Raw genomic sequence first — 21,114 nt, 5'->3', positions numbered from 1 at the left:
CTAGGTGATCTTATCCAGTCTGATACCTTTAAATAACACTAATACACTAGAAAGTTCTATTCTTACCTGTAGCCACACCTTTCCTCTAAGCTCAAACTCTTATATCCTTCTGCCTACATGACAGAAGCACTAGATGTTCTATGGAAGGTGTTGAAATTATGGCTCTTGATACTCCCCTCTCCCCGAATCTGCTCACCTCACAGCCTCTATTATATGGCAACTCCATCCTTTTGGCTAGTTGCCCAGGCCAAAAACACTGGAGTCATCCTTTCCTCTCGTTATCATACCTGACATCTGATCCATCCATAATTCTTGTCAATACCACTTTCAAAAGATACCCAGAATCTAACCCTTCTTAGTATCGCCACTTCAACCATTCTGGTCTTTCCTCACCTGAGATACTGAAAAGACTGATGCCTTCTCTCCCCAACCTTGACCTACAATCTGTTCTCAATACAGAAACCAGAGTGAGCACATTAACACCTACATGAGGGGAAAGAGATCAGTGAGTTCTCTTAAGGCAGGGGGCAGAGGCGAACTACAAAGCTACACCAGGAATGTTCTGCGTGACAGGACTGTTCTACAGCTCAACTGTGGTGGTGTGGTGGTTTCACAGGTAAGTACAACCGTCAAAACTCACAGAATTGCGTATGTATTTTTTTGGCTGTGCTGTGTGGCTTGCGGGATCTTAGTTCCCTGACCAGGGACAGAACCCAGGCCCAGCAGTGAGAGCCACTGGACCGCCAGGGAAATTCCCTTGTATACTTTAAATGGGTGAGTCTGTATTTATTATATCTCAATAAAAATTTTACTTAAAAGAAATCACAACAGAGCATGGCTACTCAAACTCCTCCAATGGCTTCCCAATATACGCAGAACAAAAGCCAACGTCTCATCCCAGCAAGACTCCCCACTGCCTCTCCGCCTCACCGGCCCCTTCACAGCTCTTCAGACATACCTGCATGTCCCCACTTGAGGATCTTACGCTTGCTTTTCCCTCTGGCTATGATGCTTATCCCCCTAATAACTGAATGGCTCATACCCTCACTTCCTTTTAAGTTTTAAATTTTGCTAATTTGTCTTGTTTATCATGTCTCTTCCACTCGAGTGTAGGCATGGTTTCTTGTTTTGTTTTAGCCCGTTTTGTTCACTGCTGTATCATTAGTACCTGGCACATGTACTAAATGAATAAACTATCCCTAATGCCACACTCTGGGTCTGGTGACCACATCTTACTGACTAAAAAAGAACAATAATAATAGAAATCAAACTTATGGTTATCAAAGGGGAGAGGGAGGGAAGGGGGAACAAATTAGAAGTATGAGGTTAACAGATACAAAATACTATATGTACAACAGATAAGAAACTAGGATTTACTGTATAGCACAGGGAATTATATTCAATATCTTGTCATATCCTATAATGGAATATAATCTGAAAAAATATACGTGTATATATGTATATATATATGACTGAATCACTTTGCTGTATACATGAAACTAACAATATTGTAAATCAACTATACTTCAATTAAGGATAAAAAATTAACTTACTTTTTATCTGACATGCTTTTATTCAGTAAGATAATTAAAAGTCTATTTTATCAAATCATGAAATTATTTTATGATTACAGTCAATCCTCCACTTATTTCAACTTGTAAAATGATTAATATTTTTTATCTCCTATTAACAATACATAAATGTAAACTTGGATAAAATCAATGTTAGATTTCAACTTTAAAAAAAAAAAAAAAAGAACAATTATAGACCTACCAAATCATAAACGTACATTATCAAATTCCAAAGGAGGACTTTAACCATCACTGTTGAGCAAGCTCCTGATCTTGCTGAATCCCAACAAAATTCCCAACACAGACATTTTTACTTTGTCTTCATTCTTATTTAGATAACTATATTTCCAACATTCTTTTTTTTTTTTTTTTTTTTTTTTTTTTTTTGCGGCACGTGGGCCTCTCACTGTTGTGGCCCCTCCCGTTGCGGAGCACAGGCTCCGGACGCGCAGGCTCAGCGGCCGTGGCTCACGGGCCCAGCCGCTCCGCGGCATGTGGGATCTTCCCGGACCGGGGCACGAACCCGCGTCCCCTGCATCGGCAGGCGGACTCCCAACCACTGCGCCACCAGGGAAGCCCTCCAACATTTTTTAAAAGAAGGTTAAGTATGGTACAACTTTCCTTAACCCCAAACTAACACCATTATGTGCTCCAATCTCAGAAAAGATTCCCTTCCCTTTGTGTCTAATCTTCTATCTTCTTGCCTTTAATTTTGGGAATCAAAATCAAAATTGGGCATTTTGAATTGGAAGTATACATAAAAGAAAAAATGAAAATACAAGAAAAGCCTCATTATTAGAGGAGATGGGAAGAATAAGAGATTCAAACCAGTAGAGATATCAATACTGATCTTCTATATTTAAATTCTCATGCATTTTGATTAGAATATATAAAATAAAACCTAAATTTAGGATATTTTCTAGTTCAACATGCAAAATTAAATAATCTCTCTTCCTGGGGATTCAAATCACCAAAAGTCTGGTCTCAAGTTTATTTCTACTAACTGACCTACACCAAACTATAGCAATATAAAGATATTTAAAAAAATAATAAAAATGGCAGGGGGCATGAGAAGAAAGAACAGCTCTCTATTAGCTCCTAGTTAACCAAAAATAAATTCATTATTGCCTTTTCAAATTCAATACTTTTCTTCTTCCAAGCAGAACAACATAGTTATTCAACAAATATACTGAGTTCCTACTATGTGTCAGGCACAATTCTAGACACTTGGAATACATTCACAGAACAAAACAGATTAAAATTCCCTCCTTCATGAAGCTTTCATTTGATGGAGAGCTTTAACACAAACTTTAGATGTGCATTTTATGGGTGATTGGGGAGCATGCACCACATAGGGATGTGAGTTAAAAGAAGTCTAATGCTCTAACTTTACCTGCAAGGAAACCAAAGGTCAGAAAAGACACCTAGTAGTTTACTTAAGGTCAGAGACTGATCTTCAAATGCCTAGTAGCCCAAATGCCACCCCAATATTCTTAAATAGTTCAAATTAAAGGCTAAAAAATTCAACATAATCATTAAAATGTCAAATTGTGGGAAATATTTGAAAAAAAAAAAAAAAAACAAATACTTACAGTACTATGAAAAACAACACTGTGTCCCTTCCCTAAACTTTCTATATGAGCTGAGAGGTTAAAGCATATGGCTCGATGTCTTATCGCATCCAGTGTTTGTGCATCGAAGAAATCATGTGGTCGTGCTAAAAGTCAATATAAAAGAGGTAAAGAATATTTAGAAAAATATAACAGTCTCCAAGCAGCCATATTAGTAGCCCATTTTCCACAAAAATATGTAATAAGTAAAAAAGACTGAAACAACGAATAAGTATCTATCTAGTGTTTAAATATAAGATTTTCTCTGCTTTCAAAACACAGAACTTAGCTAACAAGGTAAGGATGTACAATAATTCTGCCCCTTGGTGTGTGAGGTTCTAGCCTCCAACCTCATGACTGCATATTTCAGCTACTATTTTTTTCATACAATTTTATATTTTACTCCAGCATCTCTCCTGAGCACCAGTCCTACATTTTCAACAATCTGATAAACGTCTCCATCTGTGCACTACACACAGATCTCATTCACCTCAGCCAGACATATGAAATACATTACATGAACACTTTACATTAATATGTAATCAAAAATTTTTCCAGATTTGACACAGTGGTCATATTATTTTGGAATTTTTGACAAGCATTTTCTTGATTAAGAATAACTCTTCTAACAATAATCTAAGAAAATTATAAATACTGGGTTTTTTTGAGGTTTTTTTTGTTTTTTAATTTTTTGGCCCTGCTGTCTGGCATGCGGGATCTTAGTACCCCGACCAGGGAGTGAACCTGTGCCCCCTACAGTGGAAGCACAGAGTCTTAACCACTGGACCGCCAAGGAAGTCCCATAAATACATTTTTAATGCCAATGAGTCCACCAAAATTCTTTCTAACTCTCAATGCCACTAATTATTAGCAATGTGACTTTGCACAAACTGCTTGATCTACCTTAGACTGTTTCCTTATTTGAGAAATGGAAATAATAACAGCTATAGATTATGAATAAGTAAAATAAATGTATATGAAAAATGTCTTCAGTCATAATGCAGTTTAGATTAATACGCTTACACCATTTTAAAAAAAATAAACTCACAAACTTAGAGTAAGCAATCTTTTAGTATGATCACAACAAAGTTAAACATTGAAGATATGATAAAAACATTTTTAAAATTTCTATTTTTATCCCACTAATATTATTATAAATGTGTTGTTTTTATTCCTAATAAAAACATTGTTCAAAGTAAGGAAAACGAATTCATTATTTTACAGTTGTGGAGCTTTCTAATACATGTAAAACATCTCAATATCATCTGTAATTAAAAAGTAAATTTTACTGACAATAAAAGAAATGGCTTGATTTCCTGGTACAGCATATTCTGAATTACATGTATGCTGATTTACCACACTATTCTGACTTACCACTATGTGGAGTGAAATTATCTCTACTATTCATGGAGTTCAGTGTACATCTACACAAATCTAACAGCTGGCATACTCAATAAAACAACATGAATAGCTCTTTTCTCATTGGATTTTTTGCTCAAAAGGAAATAAACAAAACACCAGCTAGTGACAGACTAACAGAACCCACAAGACTAAGAATGCAATGACAATGGGAAATCAGTTTAAAAAAATTTTTAAATTTTTTTTAAAAAGAGATATATGGGAGAGAAAAAAGTCATGATTTTACCTAAAGCTGAGAAACAAATCCCCTTCCTATCTGATCTGTCGCGACTGGGGGGAAAAATGTATACTTTCTCCATGCTCTCCAAATATGCTTTTTCCTGAGAAGGATAAGCACTTAAGTAACAATAACTCACCCCTCTAAATCATTCAAATATATCGCTCCTCACTCAAGATTCAAACACAGAAGTCATCACTTGAATTAAATTCAGAATAATAAAAGCTCCCAAAGTTCAGGTTCTATGCATTCAGACCTTAACCATGTTATGTCCACTATTAAAGTGTCGAGAATACTAAACTAAAATAACAGTCTCCAAACCAGGTGTGTGTCATGATCCATTAGAGTGGGGAAGAAAATAATATCACTTCTGGATTTTTTTCATCTCTGTTTTTCAGTATTCCTTCTTGGTAATTATAATGCACACTAGCGGTGTTACCTATATATACTGTATAAATACACAAGTTAAGATTGGGTGCCCAACCATTTTTTTAATGAGCTGTATAATGAAATACCTTTGAAGGTGACAAAAATAGAGACTCTTCACCTGTGGTTCAAAAGTATACAATCATCTAATTATGTTCTATCCTAAATATCAAGGATGCATCTCATAATTTGATGAGTAAGCACATAACCATTGTACATATGTGTCACAGCAAGACTGTTAAGCAGAGACACAGACTACACATAGCTTCGCTATTCACACACTCCACTTTGGAGCAGACAGGTTACTTAACTTTTACTTGATTTTTATCTCTAACATGTTCAAATTTTCTAAAATATTGTTAGAAATACCAACGCTGTCATAATTTGTCTTAATTTAGAAGAGAATCAAAGTAGCCCTCAAAATCTAATTACAGAGCTTGTATTCTAAGGCCACATACACTTACATTCCCTTAGCTACTAGAGGTAAAACATACATCACTGAATTCTCACAGTGAAAGACCACGATCCTATCTGTTCATTACCGTTAACAAAAATAGATAAGCAGAGTTGAAGAATGGTAAAAACTGAATTTGCATGGAAGCCCAAGACAAAAACAAAACCATCTAATACACACTGATTTTCAGTGAAACACTTACGTAATGAGCGTCGTCTTTTGTTCTTTAATTTCCTCCTTTTGTTCATTCCAGCTTTAGAAGGAGATTCTTCTTTGGCCTTTGGCTGGCTAGAAACTTTTGAGGAGTTCTGCTGACTGAAGTGTGTGGGTACATGGCGAGCTAGCCCTCCCTGAGAAGCAAAGCTGGCATTGCAGCCACCAACAACACACTAAATAAAAATTAAAAAAATGTCAAGGATGCTGTATAGGATACAAGCAAAATATGAATGAGTGAATATTTTCAAAAGTAAATCAGTAACACTACAGAACTAATTCCAGAAAGGATCTATAAGGGACCAATACAACCCCTTCACTTTATAGGCTGCACAAAATAGTACAGATTAAGCAGAGACAGAGACTGGAAAATTTCATGACTCCTTAGTTTACTGCTCTTCCCACCATGGGCAAGACAAAAATAGTTGGAATCTTCTTCCCAGAAAAATTTGGAGTTTAATCACTTTTCTAAGAGGAGCAGTAAGTTGTTTTCACATCAAAGAAAAAGATAATCGAACAATTACTGGGATTCCTGGATTTTCAAAGTTATTTTTATTTTAAGATATATGCTACTTCAGGGAGTTCCCCAGTGGCCTAGTGGTTACGATTCCAGGCTTTCACTGTCGTGACCCGAGTTCAATCCCTGGTCAGGGAACTGAGATGCTGCAAGCCGGGGAGCCACAAGAAAAAAAAAAAAAAAAAAAGATATATGCTACTTCAAAACCTTCACCAGACTCCCAACTGCTCTACACTGTTGTAACAGACAAGAAAGAAATACAATAATACTGACTTTTAAACTACTGCATCTAGTTGCTCAGAGAAGACATCTTGTATGCTCAGGGTTGGTCTTATGCAACCCTCTATGAGTTCCGTTAAATACTGCCTCCTCAGCCTTCTGTACTTGCAAGACTGAGAAAACAAGAGGTCAACTTAACTACCCAAGTCACCTGGCAGATCTGCTATTCCAACAATGAATGCAGAATGTTTGGATATCACTAAAATTGCAATGCTCAAATTAGCTACAGTACAAGTGTGTGATTTCTAGTTAGACCTTAGAAAATAGTACTTGCAGGTCTTCTAACAAATGAATGTTACTAATTAAAACAAACATTTTCCAAAATGATCCGCAAATAGCAAAATCCACAGCTGGACTGCTGGTGGGCTTCTATTAGTAATTTATTAAAGTTGCTTAGTTTCTGACTTGACAACAAAACTCCAAGTATGCAAATTTGCCACGTATGCCACTAAACGTATCCATCACATTGTTCCCAGGTGGTTCAACTTAATTACATTTTTCTAGATAATACCGCAAAAAAATCCACATGCTTCCAGGCTCTTTCTTCCAATCTAGGTACCTCTACCATTTTAAACTTCTAAAAACACACTACAACCCTCTCTTAGTAGAGATTATAACTTTATTCACAAAATCTCTCTAAATCTGCCCACGTGAAAGGGAGCTCATCCTCTCTTGAGGACATCCTCACACTTTCAGAGCATAATTAGATAATTTATCCCAACTCATCTTTTCCATGCATTTTGAAGGCAGGAACATACTTTTATGAATATAGATATATATTACCAGAAGCATCTTGCAAATCACAGGTATTTCTAAATATACTGGCTTATAGATTCTGGTAAAAATCAATGCTAGCTAAGACATATCACAGCAAAATCCTTAGATAGTGCCATTAATAATTATTCTATTTATTTCAATACACAAGAGACATGTTATGGGCTCTAACTGTACTCAGCATTGCTAACAAAAGGTTAAGAGGCAGAGGAATGACTCAAGATTTTAGTTCAAATACTTATCTATTCTATATTCAGTACTACGTAAGATGCTAGAAGTATAAGGATGATTAAGATACCGTTCTTGCCCTGAAAGTGCTTACATGTGATCAGCAAGACATACATACAAAGCAACAACTTCAAAGGGCTATAGTCAGGGGTAAGGCACAGAGTGTTATGGGAACCCTTAAAAGAAGCAATTAGCCATATTCAGTGCTTACCAATTCATTTAACTCTTACAATCCTATCAATAGTGTGGCCCTCAGATAGCCTACATCAAGAATGTTCAGCTACAGAGTCTGACCATGAGAAGTTTAGCATCTAACGGATGCTGAATTCTTAGAATTTAAAAAATTACTACACGTATGTTGAGTACCAGAAAAGAATAATGCTTTTTAAAGTTTCTGTCTTCTGTAGATTACCACACTGCCATAGAACACCACAGTCTGCTACAGAAGCCACTAGCCAGATGCTGATACTTAACATTTTAAATAAGGCTACTATAAGAAACTGAACTTTTATTTTTATTTAATTTTATTAATTTTTTTGAGGTGAATTTCACATAACATACCATTTTAAAGTATACAATTCAGTGGTATTCAGTGTATTCACAATGTATAAACAAATACAAGGTTATACAAGGATAGCTCCACATCCTCGCCCAGACTGGTTATTTTCCATTTATTTTATTAAAACCATCCTAGTCGGGCTTCCCTGGTGGCGCAGTGGTTGAGAGTCCGCCTGCCGATGCAGGGGACACGGGTTCGTGCCCCGGTCCGGGAAGATCCCACATGCCGCGGAGCAACTGAGCCCGGGAGCCACGGCCGCTGGGCCTGCGCGTCCGGAGCCTGTGCTCCGCAATGGGAGAGGCCACAACAGTGAGGCCCGCATACCGCAAAAAAAAAAAAAAAAAAAAGTAAAACCATCCTAGTGAGTATGAAGTGTTATCTCATCGTGGTTTTTATTTGTATTTCCTTAATAACTTTTAATTTTTAATGTAAAACCTGATATTCAGTTTAACTACTGAAAAACTTTTAAATATGTTTGGAGGGCTTCCCTGGTGGCGCAGTGGTTGGGAGTCCGCCTGCCGATGCAGGGGACACGGGTTCGTGCCCCGGTCCGGGAGGATCCCACATGCCGCGGAGCGGCTGGGCCCGTGAGCCATGGCCGCTGAGCCTGCGCGTCCGGAGCCTGTGCTCCGCAACGGGAGAGGCCACAACAGTCAGAGGCCCGCGTACCGCAAAACAACAACAACAACAACAACAACAAAATATATATATATATGTTTGGAAAACTCGTGTGAATCTACTTCTCCAACTTCAAATCTCATGAAATCTAAATACAGATGAAGATGGGGGGTGGGTGGGTGTTAAGAGTATGGGATTAACATATACACACTACTATGTATAAAACAGATAAACAACAAAGCCTACTGCATACCAAGTGAACTATATTTAATATCTTGTAATAACCTATAAGGGAAAATAATCTGAAAAAGAATATATCTACATTTTATATATATGTATGTATAACTGAATCACTTTGCTGTATACTTGTGGCTGACACAACACTGTAAATTAACAATACTTTGATTTTTTTTAAATGGTTAAAAAAATAAAATGAATAAAGATGAATTGTTTAGCACCTGAATTAAGAGTGCTGACGTAGAAATGCCCTAATGGGTTAGTTTTACACTGTCCAATACATTTTAGTCATTAGACACATACAGCTACTGAGCACTTAGAATTGTGGCTAGTCCAAATTAAAAAGTGTTGTAAGTATAAAATACACACCAAATTTGGAAGATTTAGTGCCAAAAAAGCGGAACATCTTATTAATTATACTGTATATCGATAAGGTGCTGAAATGATATAATAGGTTAAGTGAAAGATATTACTTAAATTATTTTCACTTGTTTCGATTATTTTTAACACAGCACTGGAAAATTTTAAACAACAAATTTGGGTCACATATATTTCTATTCTACAGTACTGCCATAGACTAAGCCATGCAGTACTTATTTTTCTTTTCAATTTTAGATGTCATCCCTGCATTTCCTAACACCTATCCTAAAAACATACTTTAGGGCTCCCCTGGTGGCACAGTGGTTAAGAATCTGCCTGCCAATGTGGGGGACACAGGTTCGAGCCCTGGTCCAGGAAGATTCCACATGCCGCAGGGCAGCTAAGCCCGTGCACCACAACTACTGAGCCTGCGCTCTACAGCCCGCGAGCCACAACTACTGAAAACTGTGCACCCGGAGCCCATGCTCTGCAACAAGAGAAGCCACTGTAATGAGAAGTCCGCGCACCACAACGAAGAGTAGCCCCTGCTCACCGCAACTAGAGAAAGCCCACGTGCAGCAATGAAGACCCAACGCAGCCAAAGATAAATAAAATAAATTTTTAAAAATAAATAAAAAATAAAAACATACGTTAAATAAGCATAATTTGTGTACCATATGTCAGATACTTCAAGGAATACAATATAAATAAAAGTCTTTGCCCTTGGATTCCCAGTTTAGTTCTGGTTATTCAAAAAAATTTGTTGAGAAACTCCACATTTCAAATTTTAGAACTGCTAGGTGACTACAGTTAAAGCAGCAATGATAATAACAGTTCAGACCCAAGTCCTCAGGTGTAAATTGAAAGGGATTTTGTGATATGAACCCACCCAGAATTATCCTTAATTACAAGGGTACAAATAGGCTAATAGATTCATTTTGTCCTGGGTTCCTTCAAAACTGCAAAGAATAAGCCCTGGTAGTATCTAGAGGTGAGAGAGTAAATATCGCAAGTTTATTTTAATCAGCAATGATTCAATGCTCAGGACATAAAATCAATAATGAGAATTCTAATAGAAAATTGTTTTATCTTTGATTTTGATTACTCATCAGTCAAGAATCAAAAACAGGGCTTCCCTGGTGGCGTAGTGGTTGAGAGTCCGCCTGCCGATGCAGGGGACATGGGTTCGTGCCCCGGTCCGGGAAGATCCCACGTGCTGCGGAGCGGCTGGGCCTGTGAGCCATGACCGCTGAGCCTGCGCGTCCGGAGCCTGTGCTCCGCAACGGGAGAGGCCACAGCAGTGAGAGGCCCGCGTACCGCAAAACAACAACAACAACAACAACAACAAAAAATATATATATATATATGTTTGGAAAACATAACGCGTAACACACACAAAAAAAGGAAAAAAAAAGAATCAAAAACAAATCTAAAAAAGAAAATATAGAAAGTACAATGAGAATGTAGAATGAGAGAAAAAGAGTACTTTTAATGAAAAGAAATACAGCAGAATCATACACCTTTCACTAAAACACAAATTATTTTACCCTAATAGAGAAAGTAATTTTAAGCATCATCTAATCAGTATTCCACTCATTTAGTGCTTATCCCAGAGAACAAGGTGAGGGACAAATCTGCTGCCTCAAACGGTCTTAGTACTTCAGTGCCTTCACTCCTCTTAACACAAGCACTTCATGGTGCTGAGTGATTTTACTGTTCAAATAAATATTCAATGTTTCACCCACACATACAACAATGACTACTGAACTCAAGCTACCACACATGGTGCTCTGATTTTAAAAAAAAAAAAAAATCCTGTTTCAACAATCAGGGAAAAATCTGGTTGTTGGACATTGAGTGTTTTAAATGTTCTGTCTCCCAAACCCACTGAAACATTCAATATGTCAGCTACTCTTGTGGGCAAGTAGCTGTTATAAAATTGGAAACGTGGAATGACAGTTTTTTCAAACAGATTTGTTCGAATGAAGCAACACTAGGACTGTCTTTGCTAGTACAAAGACTGTCTTATTCATACTCATATTCCTGTTACGTAGTATGAAAATCTACAAGGGGCGACTGAAACATAGAGCAGAAAACATCAGTTTCACAGAAGATATGGTAGTATTTATTAGCAGGTAATCTAAAGGAAGACAAAAATTCCAGGTACAAACGCTGGTTTCTTAGTTTTGACAAATGTACCACAGAACGTGAGATGATAAGATCGGGGGAAAAAATTGGGTGAAGGTACATGGGTACCCTCTGTACCATCTTTGCAACCTTTCTGTAATGCTAAAATCTTTCCAAAACATAAAGCTTTTCAGATTCTCGAGTAGAAAGCACAGCCTATACAAAACCACAATGAGGGCAAAATGTGACCCATGTGAGATCTACAAGTAATATAGTATGGCTGGAACACAATTTCCTATGAAGGTAAAGTAAGGGAATGAATGAGAGCAGAGAAGGAGGTAAATATCAGACATGATATAAAGCATCATGCCAAGAAACAGATTTTAATTTAGAGAGGAGTTATCAAGGATTTCAAATAGTAATAACTAAGTGAATCTTAGAAGAACTGGGAATAATTGAGTGAGAAGTAGTAATAACATTGAAAATACACTGAGAGGCAAGCAAATCGATAGGATTTGCTAATGCATGGGGCGGGGGGCAGTATAGGAAGAGTTAAGAGAAGAATCAAGAATATTTCAGGGCTCTTAAAGTCAGGGTAACTGGATGGAAGATCTTACTATTTACTGAGTCTAAAATAGAACCATGTTTGAAATGGAAAACCAAGATTTTTTTACGTTAAGTTCAAAATGCCCTAATTAGACATCCAAGCTGAATATTCTACTCTGGAATCCAAGAGGGAAAGTCAGGGCTAGAGGTAATCTGGGAGTAATCAGAATATACACAGTATTTAAAACCAAAGGACTAGATAAAATAAGAACCCCTAGGGTGAGAATTTTTGACAGCACTCTCCAACATTTAGAAGTCAGGCAGAACAGAGGTCAGCAAAGCGGAATGGGAAGGAGCAGCCTCTGAGTTTGGGTGGGGACGAACGACAGGCAAGTGTGAGATCAAGGAGGTGCAGAGAAGAAAGAGTAAAAACAAGATCCCACATGCAACATGCGCATAGTAAACACAGCACACATCTTTCTCCCCCTGTGCCTTTTCTCCTCCTTTCAATGAGCACTGAATTGGTAACCTCATTTACCAGAGAAATATTGCTTAGTTATCAGCTTTTCTAACTAACAAAGCTCACCCAGTGCTATAATAAGCGGTATTTCTCTTACAGGGTCCCCTCACAGGAGAAATATCTTGTAAACAGAAGTTCTTAAGCCTGGGTACACATCCCAATCACCAGAAAGATTTCTTTAAATACAGCAATGACAGGCAGCACATCCCAGAGATTCTAAGTTAATTGGTCATGGGTGCAACTCAGGCACAGCTCACATAGTAAAAAAAAGAACTACCTCTTGATTCTTACCAGATTTCCAAATAATGAGGTCCCTACCATTCTCAACAGCGACCAATCGGTTTTTCATTTCTGGAGGGGAGAGGAATCACCTTTTGTTTTTCAGTATCAACATGTTCACTGCAGCCATTTTCCTTATTTTACTCAAACTGTACCATCTTTGGTCAGTGGGAGCCTCCTAAAAACTGTCTGCCAAGGCTAGGGAACATGAGAGCTTCAGATACACAGACACACAGAGACATACGAAAAGGTAAAGGAGAAATAAAGCTAGAACAGGGTGCTTAAAGCTTTGTATTATTACAGAGAATGTCTGTTGAAAAGCACAGATTCTCACCAAAAAATATATATATAAATATACATATATATAATTTTAAAATATATATAAAATTTTAAAATGTATTTTATACATATATCTGCGAGGTGATGGACATATTAATTAACTAGATGGAGGGAATACTTTCACAATTGACTAATGCATATCAAATCATCACAATGTGCACTTTAAGTATCTTACAATTTTATTTGTCAATTATACCTCAACAAAGCTGGGGATAAAAAGCAAAAGATTTTTAAAATTATCAGTATCGACTAACATTATAAAACAGGTTACAAAGGAACTGAAGAAGGAAATTATTGTATCACCCATCACAGTGAAGGATGTTTTAGCATCACTATGTCCTGTAAAAATTACCAGAATTTGCCTGTAGGCACAACTGTAAGCCACCCACAGTAATAAAGATATAATAGTTTAAGTCTGGTTTGATAAAATTTCTTTTTCCTTCATCGACAATTTAGGCTAGGTTCTTGATTCCAAAACACCTAAAAAGATTGGCTATTTCATGTATAAGGCCTGAAAGAAAATCTGAGTTTTTCAAGCAATACTCTATCACAATAAGAAGTCATTCAGATGTGTCACTATTATGAACGGAGCCAATCATGTTGAGCTGCTGCAGATTAGCTGCTGAGGAAAACTTACAATAAATTCATTAACCCATGACAACTAAGTGACTACAAGTACTGTGTTCAAAGTAAACAGAAATACTAGAGTAGGGGAGAAACATGTAGGAAGAAAAAAAAAAAAACTATGGAGCCTATCTGAAAAGTACAACTATGTAATTTCTAACATACTATACAAATTCGTCCAGACAAGCCACTGCCACACTGGCAAAAAAGGAAATCAAAACAATCACCAAACATTCTGTGTATGACTAATTTTTATTTTCTTCAGTTAAGTAAAATATTTCTGAGCATGGTGAGTTGAAGCCCATTAGCCATGATAAAGCTTAATACCAAATGACTAAGACAATCAAAATCACATTAAAAAAAAAAAAAAAAGACCAGAGAATAGTTGAAAGAATTCCAAAATCCTAGTCCTATAAACACATGTAATGTTTTCCAAACCTTTGATAATAAAAGGTTTCACTACATTTAACAAAATGGCAGTAACAACTCCCCTTCACACAAACTCTAAGTGCACATACAAAGCAAGGGTATATATACAAGACAAAGTAAATATGGGGAGAAGCTGGGGCAGAAGGTGCTTATCTAGGAATAATCTTTGTACTTTAATTATAAAAGATAAACATTATTAAAAGAAAAAATTATATTTACATTTTAGGAGTATGTTTGATTTTTACAAAACTAAAATTTCATAACAAGCTGACATGATCAATTAGTTTCATATGACATTAACTTCTTCTCAAGCACAAAACAAACAAGTTTAAGAAACATCAAATGTAACTTAAACCTAAATGACACATCCATGACTTTCATTTATTTCCCATGTCAACTCAATTAGGTCTTACAGACTTCCAGTTTCTAGCCTTTGCCATTACCAACACTCCAATGGACTTTTACCATCTGAATCTTTAGACAGTTGCTCCAGAAGCCACATGAGCAAAAATTCATAAATATAAAATCTGTATTAGATGAGCATCAAAATGATAGTCATGTATTATAAGCCAAAGAATAACATAGGGCTTCCCTGGTGGCACAGTGGTTAAGAATCCACCTGCCAATGCAGGGGACACATGTTCGAGCCCTGGTCCGGGAAGATCCCACATGCCACAGAGCAGCTAAGCCCGTGCACCACAACTAGTAAGCTTGCGCTCTAGAGCCTGCCAGCCACAACTACTGAGCCCTCGCGCCACAACTACCGAAGCCTGCGTGCCTAGAGCCCATGCTCTGCAACTAGAGAAGCCACTGCAATGAGAAGCCTGTGCACTGCAACGAAGAGTAGCCCTCGCTCGCCGCAACTAGAGAAAACCCGCGTGCAGCAACAAAGACCCACCGCAGCCAAAAATTAAATAAATAAATTTATTTTTAAAAAAAGAATAACATAATACATGAGCCATTCTGTAGAGAGATGACTGACAGAATAAAGAGCAGAAAGCACTGAAAGTAGAATATCAACTTATAAATTTAGATGGAAAGTGAGAAAAAACCTCATTTTGTAACCCTCATAGTAATAAATGATTCAGGCAAGAAACATTAATGGATACAAAAACTAGTTCTAATGGGGAACAATATATTCATATAGTTCAAAGTTTCTCTCCAAAAATTAATCATTAATTGTAAAGGGACAAATAGTAAGTTTACGGTAGAGAAGAACCTGGCAAATTCCACCTTAACCAAGTGATGCTAGGTATTTTCATCCATGATGGCACAAACTCTCATCAAGTGTCCCCTGAAGTGATACAGTGACAATTTTATTCTATTTTCACCAAAAATGTATAAACTGAATCTGATCACATCAAACAACCCCCAAATGGGGAACATACTATAAAATAAAATGTTTATACTTTTCAAAAATATTAGTGCTATAAAAGATAAAGACAGGCTAAGGAAACTAAGTTTCAAGGAGTCATGAAAACTAAATGTAATGCATGATCCTCAACTGGATTCTAAACCAAGGGGGTAGAAAAAGGGCTATGAAGGACATTATTGGGACAATTAGTGAAATCTGAATAGCTGATGGCATCAATGTTAAATTTCTGGAACTTGGTAACTGTACTAAGGTTATATAAATGAACGTCCTTGCTCTTAGGAAATAACACACAATGAAGTATCTAGGGATACGGCTCCTCTTAAATGGTTCCCCCAAAATAGTGTGTGTGCGTGTGTGCGCACGCATGCGTGTGTGCATGCGTGTGTGTGTATGTAGGAAAAAAGGGAGGAAAGAAGAGAGAGAGATGGGGGGAGGGAGACAGACGGAGAGATGGATGATATACTGATGGATGGAAAGATGCAGAGACAGCAAATGTGGCAAAATGTTAACTGGTGAATCTGCCTGAAGGGTTTCCAGGAGTGCTTTACACATACATGTGTGAGAGAGAAACATATGGGAGTTCTTGTATCTTTTCTGCAAGTTGAAAGTTTTCAAAACTAAAAGTTTAAAAAATCTGTGTTTTAGAAAAAGCACCATAAAAAGTCAAGAAAAAGGTCAAAATGGGAAAAATATTTAATTCCTGTCACAGGAGGGAAATTTTTTCCTACTTTATAAAAAAAGAATAATGAGCTCCAAAAGGGTTTCCATTCTAAAAATACAAAATAATTAACACGGGGAAAAATGATGTGAATATATAGAGAAGTACTTATACTGTATTTACACTGTATGTGTGTGCACTGTATATAAGTAGAAATGTGTTACCATATACCGGCAGACTGGTAAAGATAAAATAGAACAACAAGCCTCAAGGTTGTTGAGAAACAGGCATTATATTATATACACTGCTGGTTAGAACACAAATTGGTTATGTTTTTCTGTACGGGGAATAATACCTTTCAAAAGCAAGCCTAGACATATACCCTTTGACTAAGAAAAATAGCTTCTAGGAATTTATATTAGCTCACAAAAAAGTAGTTTATAAAAATGTGTTAACTGATTATATTGTGGAAAATTGGACCAACAAACTCCATCAAGGAATGACTAAATAAATAAAATAAATAAATAATATATGGTAAACTATTACATAGAAAGATCACACAAGCACTAAAAAGTTAATTTACTGACATGAAATGATGTCCAATACAAAACTAAAATGGTAGGCTAGGGAATTCCTGGTCCAGAAACTAAGATACAGCAAGTCAAGCAACATGGCCAAAAAAAAGGTACAATACATGTAGGTGCCAAATGATCCCATGCATTTCTTTACTTTGTAAGAAGTCAAATATAATAGTTATAGTTCCACTATCTTACTTAAGCTTCTCAATGTCAAATTTTTTAATATGAAGCAAGCCTAACTTTTATAACACACTTATTTCCATGTGACACAGAGTGGAGGAAGAAGAGCGAGAGTCTACTAGGAACTAAGGAAAAGCTTTGCTGGCTGTGAACTTCCAAGGTCTGTCGTAGCCAGGCAACACGAGGCATTATACTAGCCCTTCCTTTCCCTATCCTCCATCCCTTTTATTTATTCAGGCTTCATTCTAAAGAATTAACAACTTAAAATGTTTTCAGTAAAGACAGTACGCATTTAAAAAAATTTCTCGTCAAGATGATTCTATCAATTAACCCACACACAAACCATCCAACCACAAAGCAGCCACACCGGTGTTGTTTAAGATATGAACACAACTGAACTCTCTGGCAAGTGCTTGAAGCCTACGGTAAAAATAAAAGACAAAAAATACAATGCAAACTCCTTATAATAATCAGATTCCAGACAAATAGATAATAAGAGATAAGAACAGTAATGCAAAGAAAACATTTTGCAACCAATTACTTTTATACTTAATTTCTAGAGAGTCCAATCTCACTAGTCAGAAATTTTTTTTTACATATTTTCAAATTGCCACCATAAAGTATCGCTAAATACATGAAACTACACGTTATTCCCTAAATAGTCCACTCATTCTTTTATGATGCTTCCTTTTCTTTCAAAAGTACATTTCTGTAATTAGTGGTGACAGCTGCACAAACCTGTGAATACACTAAAAACTACTTAATTATACACTTGGTAAGTTTTATGATATGCAAATTATTTTATACACACACTTCTGAAATGATCTCCCTATTACCATGAGACAAAACTCTTAGCTCTGTTAAGATCCTCCTCATCTTCATATACTGAGGGTTGGCAAAGATTTTTTAAATAGAATACAAGAAGCACTAACCATAAAATTGATAAATTAGATTTCATTCAAACTAAAAACTGTTCTTCAAAAGATCTCATTAGGAAAGGTGAAAAGGATAACCAAAGACAGACTGGAAGAAGGCATTTACAATAGACATATCTGACAAAAGACTTGTATCCAAAATATATACAAAATTTTATATAATAATAAAAGACAAATCATTCAATAAAATAATAGAAAGGGGCTTGAATAGGCACTTCACCCAAAAAAGGAAATTCAAATAGCCAAAAGCCCATGAAAATGTGTGCAACGTATCATTTACTCACCAGGGAAATAAAAATTAAAGCCACAATGGGATACCCCTACACAGACACCAGAATGGCTAAAATTAACAAGATGGCAAATACCAAGACACAGAGCAACTAAAACTCTCATTCACTGCAGGTGGTGATGTAAAGTGATATGACCAATCTGAAAAAGAGTTTGTAGTTGCTAAAGCTAAATATGCCATATTCTATGACTTAGTAATTTCACTCCTAACTATACAATGAAGAGAAATGAAATGAGTACATGTGTGCCATCAGAAGACATGCAGAAGAGTGTATTAAGGACAGCTTGATTAATAACAGCACTAGAAAGCCATGAGGCAGAAGAAGGGATAAAAACTATGGTTTACTGGACACTGGAATGCTACACAGCAGTTGTGTTTTTTTTAATGACTGATACCTAAAACAAGGACAAATCTCACTGCTATTTTGTTGAGTGAAAAAAAAGCCAGACACAAAAGTTCATACAACTAAGCCAGGATGATAGAAATCGTAACATGGCCTGGGGGAAGGAGTAGAGGATGGAGGGGGATAGGCTGGGAAGGGACATTAAGCAACTTGGTTTTACTGAAAATATTCTTCATCAGAATGGTAGTTACACAGGTGCATACAAACATACGAAACAAACCTTTAAAGTGCTGAACACTTAAGTGTACTTTCAACACTTTACTGTACATTATATCATGTTACAACTAAGATTTTTTTCAAAGGGACTTGCCTCACGCATCATCACCTCCTCTCTACAGTCAACTCCCACCCACCTTCTACTACTCTTTTCCAGCCCCATTCATCACTAATTCATGTTTCCAGAGAACCTTTTGAAGGTGACTATAGTGACATTTCACTACTTAAATCTGTATAAACCTAAAGATGTAAGTTCCTTGAAGGGCAGAGGCCTGTCTTTCTTACTCACCTTGCTTCCCAAATGCCTAGCACAATGCCATGTACTGCAGACATCAATAAATGTGGGGGTTTTTTTGTTTGTTTTTGTTTTGTTTTTTGCGGTATGCGGGCCTCTCACTGTTGTGGCCTCTCCCGTTGCGGAGCACAGGCTCCGGACGCGCAGGCCCAGCGGCCATGGCTCACGGGCTTAGTTGCTCCGCGGCATGTGGGATCTTCCCTGACCAGGGCACGAACCCGTGTCTCCTGCATCGGCAGGCGGATTCTCAACCACTGCGCCACCAGGGAAGCCCAATAAATGTTTTTTTGATGCAAATGATTCCTATGACTTATAGAACAATGCCTCACTAAATCACACTCCTTAACTTTTGTCTTTTAAAGACATTTTCTTTCCCCCTCTCCAATGGGAATCTTCTCTAGTTTCTAAAAAGAGATCTGGGGGGGAAAATCCATTTGTACAGGCTGTGAAATTAACCTGAACATCATAACTGACCGGCAACAGAATTGCTGCCTTAAAGAAAAATATATGGAAATACAATGAGAAAGGAAATGATTCTTTTACTTTAACAACAATAATCTCTTGCATTTACTAGCTATATACTGTACAACTCTATGAGGTAACTATTATTACCAGTTACCTATTAGATGGTAAGTTCAAAACACTGTCCCAGGTCACATGGTTCAGGGACAGGATCTGTAGTAGGACTACAGTAAAGACGAGGGGGTTAGCGTTATAGGGCCCACATGCCAACAGAAAGCTCAGTGAAACTATTTTAAATTAAAAGAACCACCAAAAAAAAGAAATCCAAATGGTTAAACATATGAAAAGATGCCCTACTTCATCAATAATAAAGGAAAAGCAAAACTACATCAGGGGAGGGAATTCCCGAACGGTCCAGTGGTTAGGACCTGGCACTTCCACTGCACGGGCCTGGGTTTTGATCCCTGATCAAGGAACTAAGATCCCGTAAGCTATGAGGCGCGGCCAAAAAAATAAAAATAAAAAACTACATCAGGATGCAATTTCTCATCTATTAGACGGGCAAAAACACAAAAGTTTGACAACACCCTCTTAGCAAAGCTGTGAAGAAGGCAGACGCTCTACCACTGCAGATGAGGGCACAATCCCTAGAGAGGGCAGTTTGGCAATATTTATCAAAATTACCAATGCTTATATAGCCTTTGATCCAACCACTCACATCATTTTGGGAATTTCTCCTACCTATACAATTACACATGTACAAAATGACATATGTTCAAAGATTTATCACTGCAGTACTATTTGCAATAGGAAAAGACTAAAAACAACCCAAGTATCTATACACGTTTGGTTTAATAAACTGCTACAGCCACACAACGGAATACTGTGAAACTGTTAAAAAAGAAAATATTCTCTATGAACAGATATGAAAAGATCTCTACTAGAAAGTATGTTATAAAAACAAGGTACACATACATACAATAAAAATGTTAACGGGGGAAACTTGGTATAGGATATACAGTAACTCTGCAATCTTTGTACTATTTCTATAAATCTAAAACTGCTCTAAAATAAAAAGCTTATAAAAAATAAGATACGGAAAAATACAGTTTATTAGATTTTGTGTAAAAGGAAGGAGAATGATCCTACATATGTAACTGCTTGTAGTTTCATAAAGAATTCACTACTAAGAACAATGGTTATATATTTGGGGGAGTGAAAATAAGGAACAAGAAAGGGAGCAAGATTTCTCAATATAAATTTTTTCTTTATAATTTTTTAAAATTGTTAATGATTGTCTTTTCCAAAAAAATTAAGTAATTAAAAAAAAACAAAAACTCTACAAGAATTATCTCTTTCTCTAACGAAACCCAAGGG

The 21,114-nt window shown here is 36.7% G+C and overlaps 1 protein-coding gene across 2 annotated transcripts in view; it reads right to left on the bottom strand.

Annotated features, from left to right (window-relative positions):
- AEBP2 (AE binding protein 2) overlaps positions 1-21,114 on the bottom strand; it is a 58,710-nt gene that overhangs the window by 9,521 nt on the left and 28,075 nt on the right. The window contains exons 4-5 of one of the 2 annotated variants that reach the window (XM_059082733.2): positions 5,900-6,086; positions 3,164-3,288 (exon numbers count right to left, since the gene is read on the bottom strand). The exons of the other annotated variant lie outside the window; for it this stretch is intronic. Of the exons in view, the coding sequence (XP_058938716.1) occupies positions 3,164-3,288; positions 5,900-6,086 (312 nt within the window). The remainder of the gene's footprint in view (positions 1-3,163; positions 3,289-5,899; positions 6,087-21,114) is intronic. 2 annotated transcript variants of the gene reach the window in all.

This window comes from Kogia breviceps, chromosome 12, assembly GCF_026419965.1.
Source record: "Kogia breviceps isolate mKogBre1 chromosome 12, mKogBre1 haplotype 1, whole genome shotgun sequence".
Taxonomy (NCBI): Eukaryota; Metazoa; Chordata; class Mammalia; order Artiodactyla; family Physeteridae; genus Kogia; species Kogia breviceps.
Note: the sequence above shows the minus strand (reverse complement) of the source record. Positions and strands in the feature narration are given on the sequence as shown.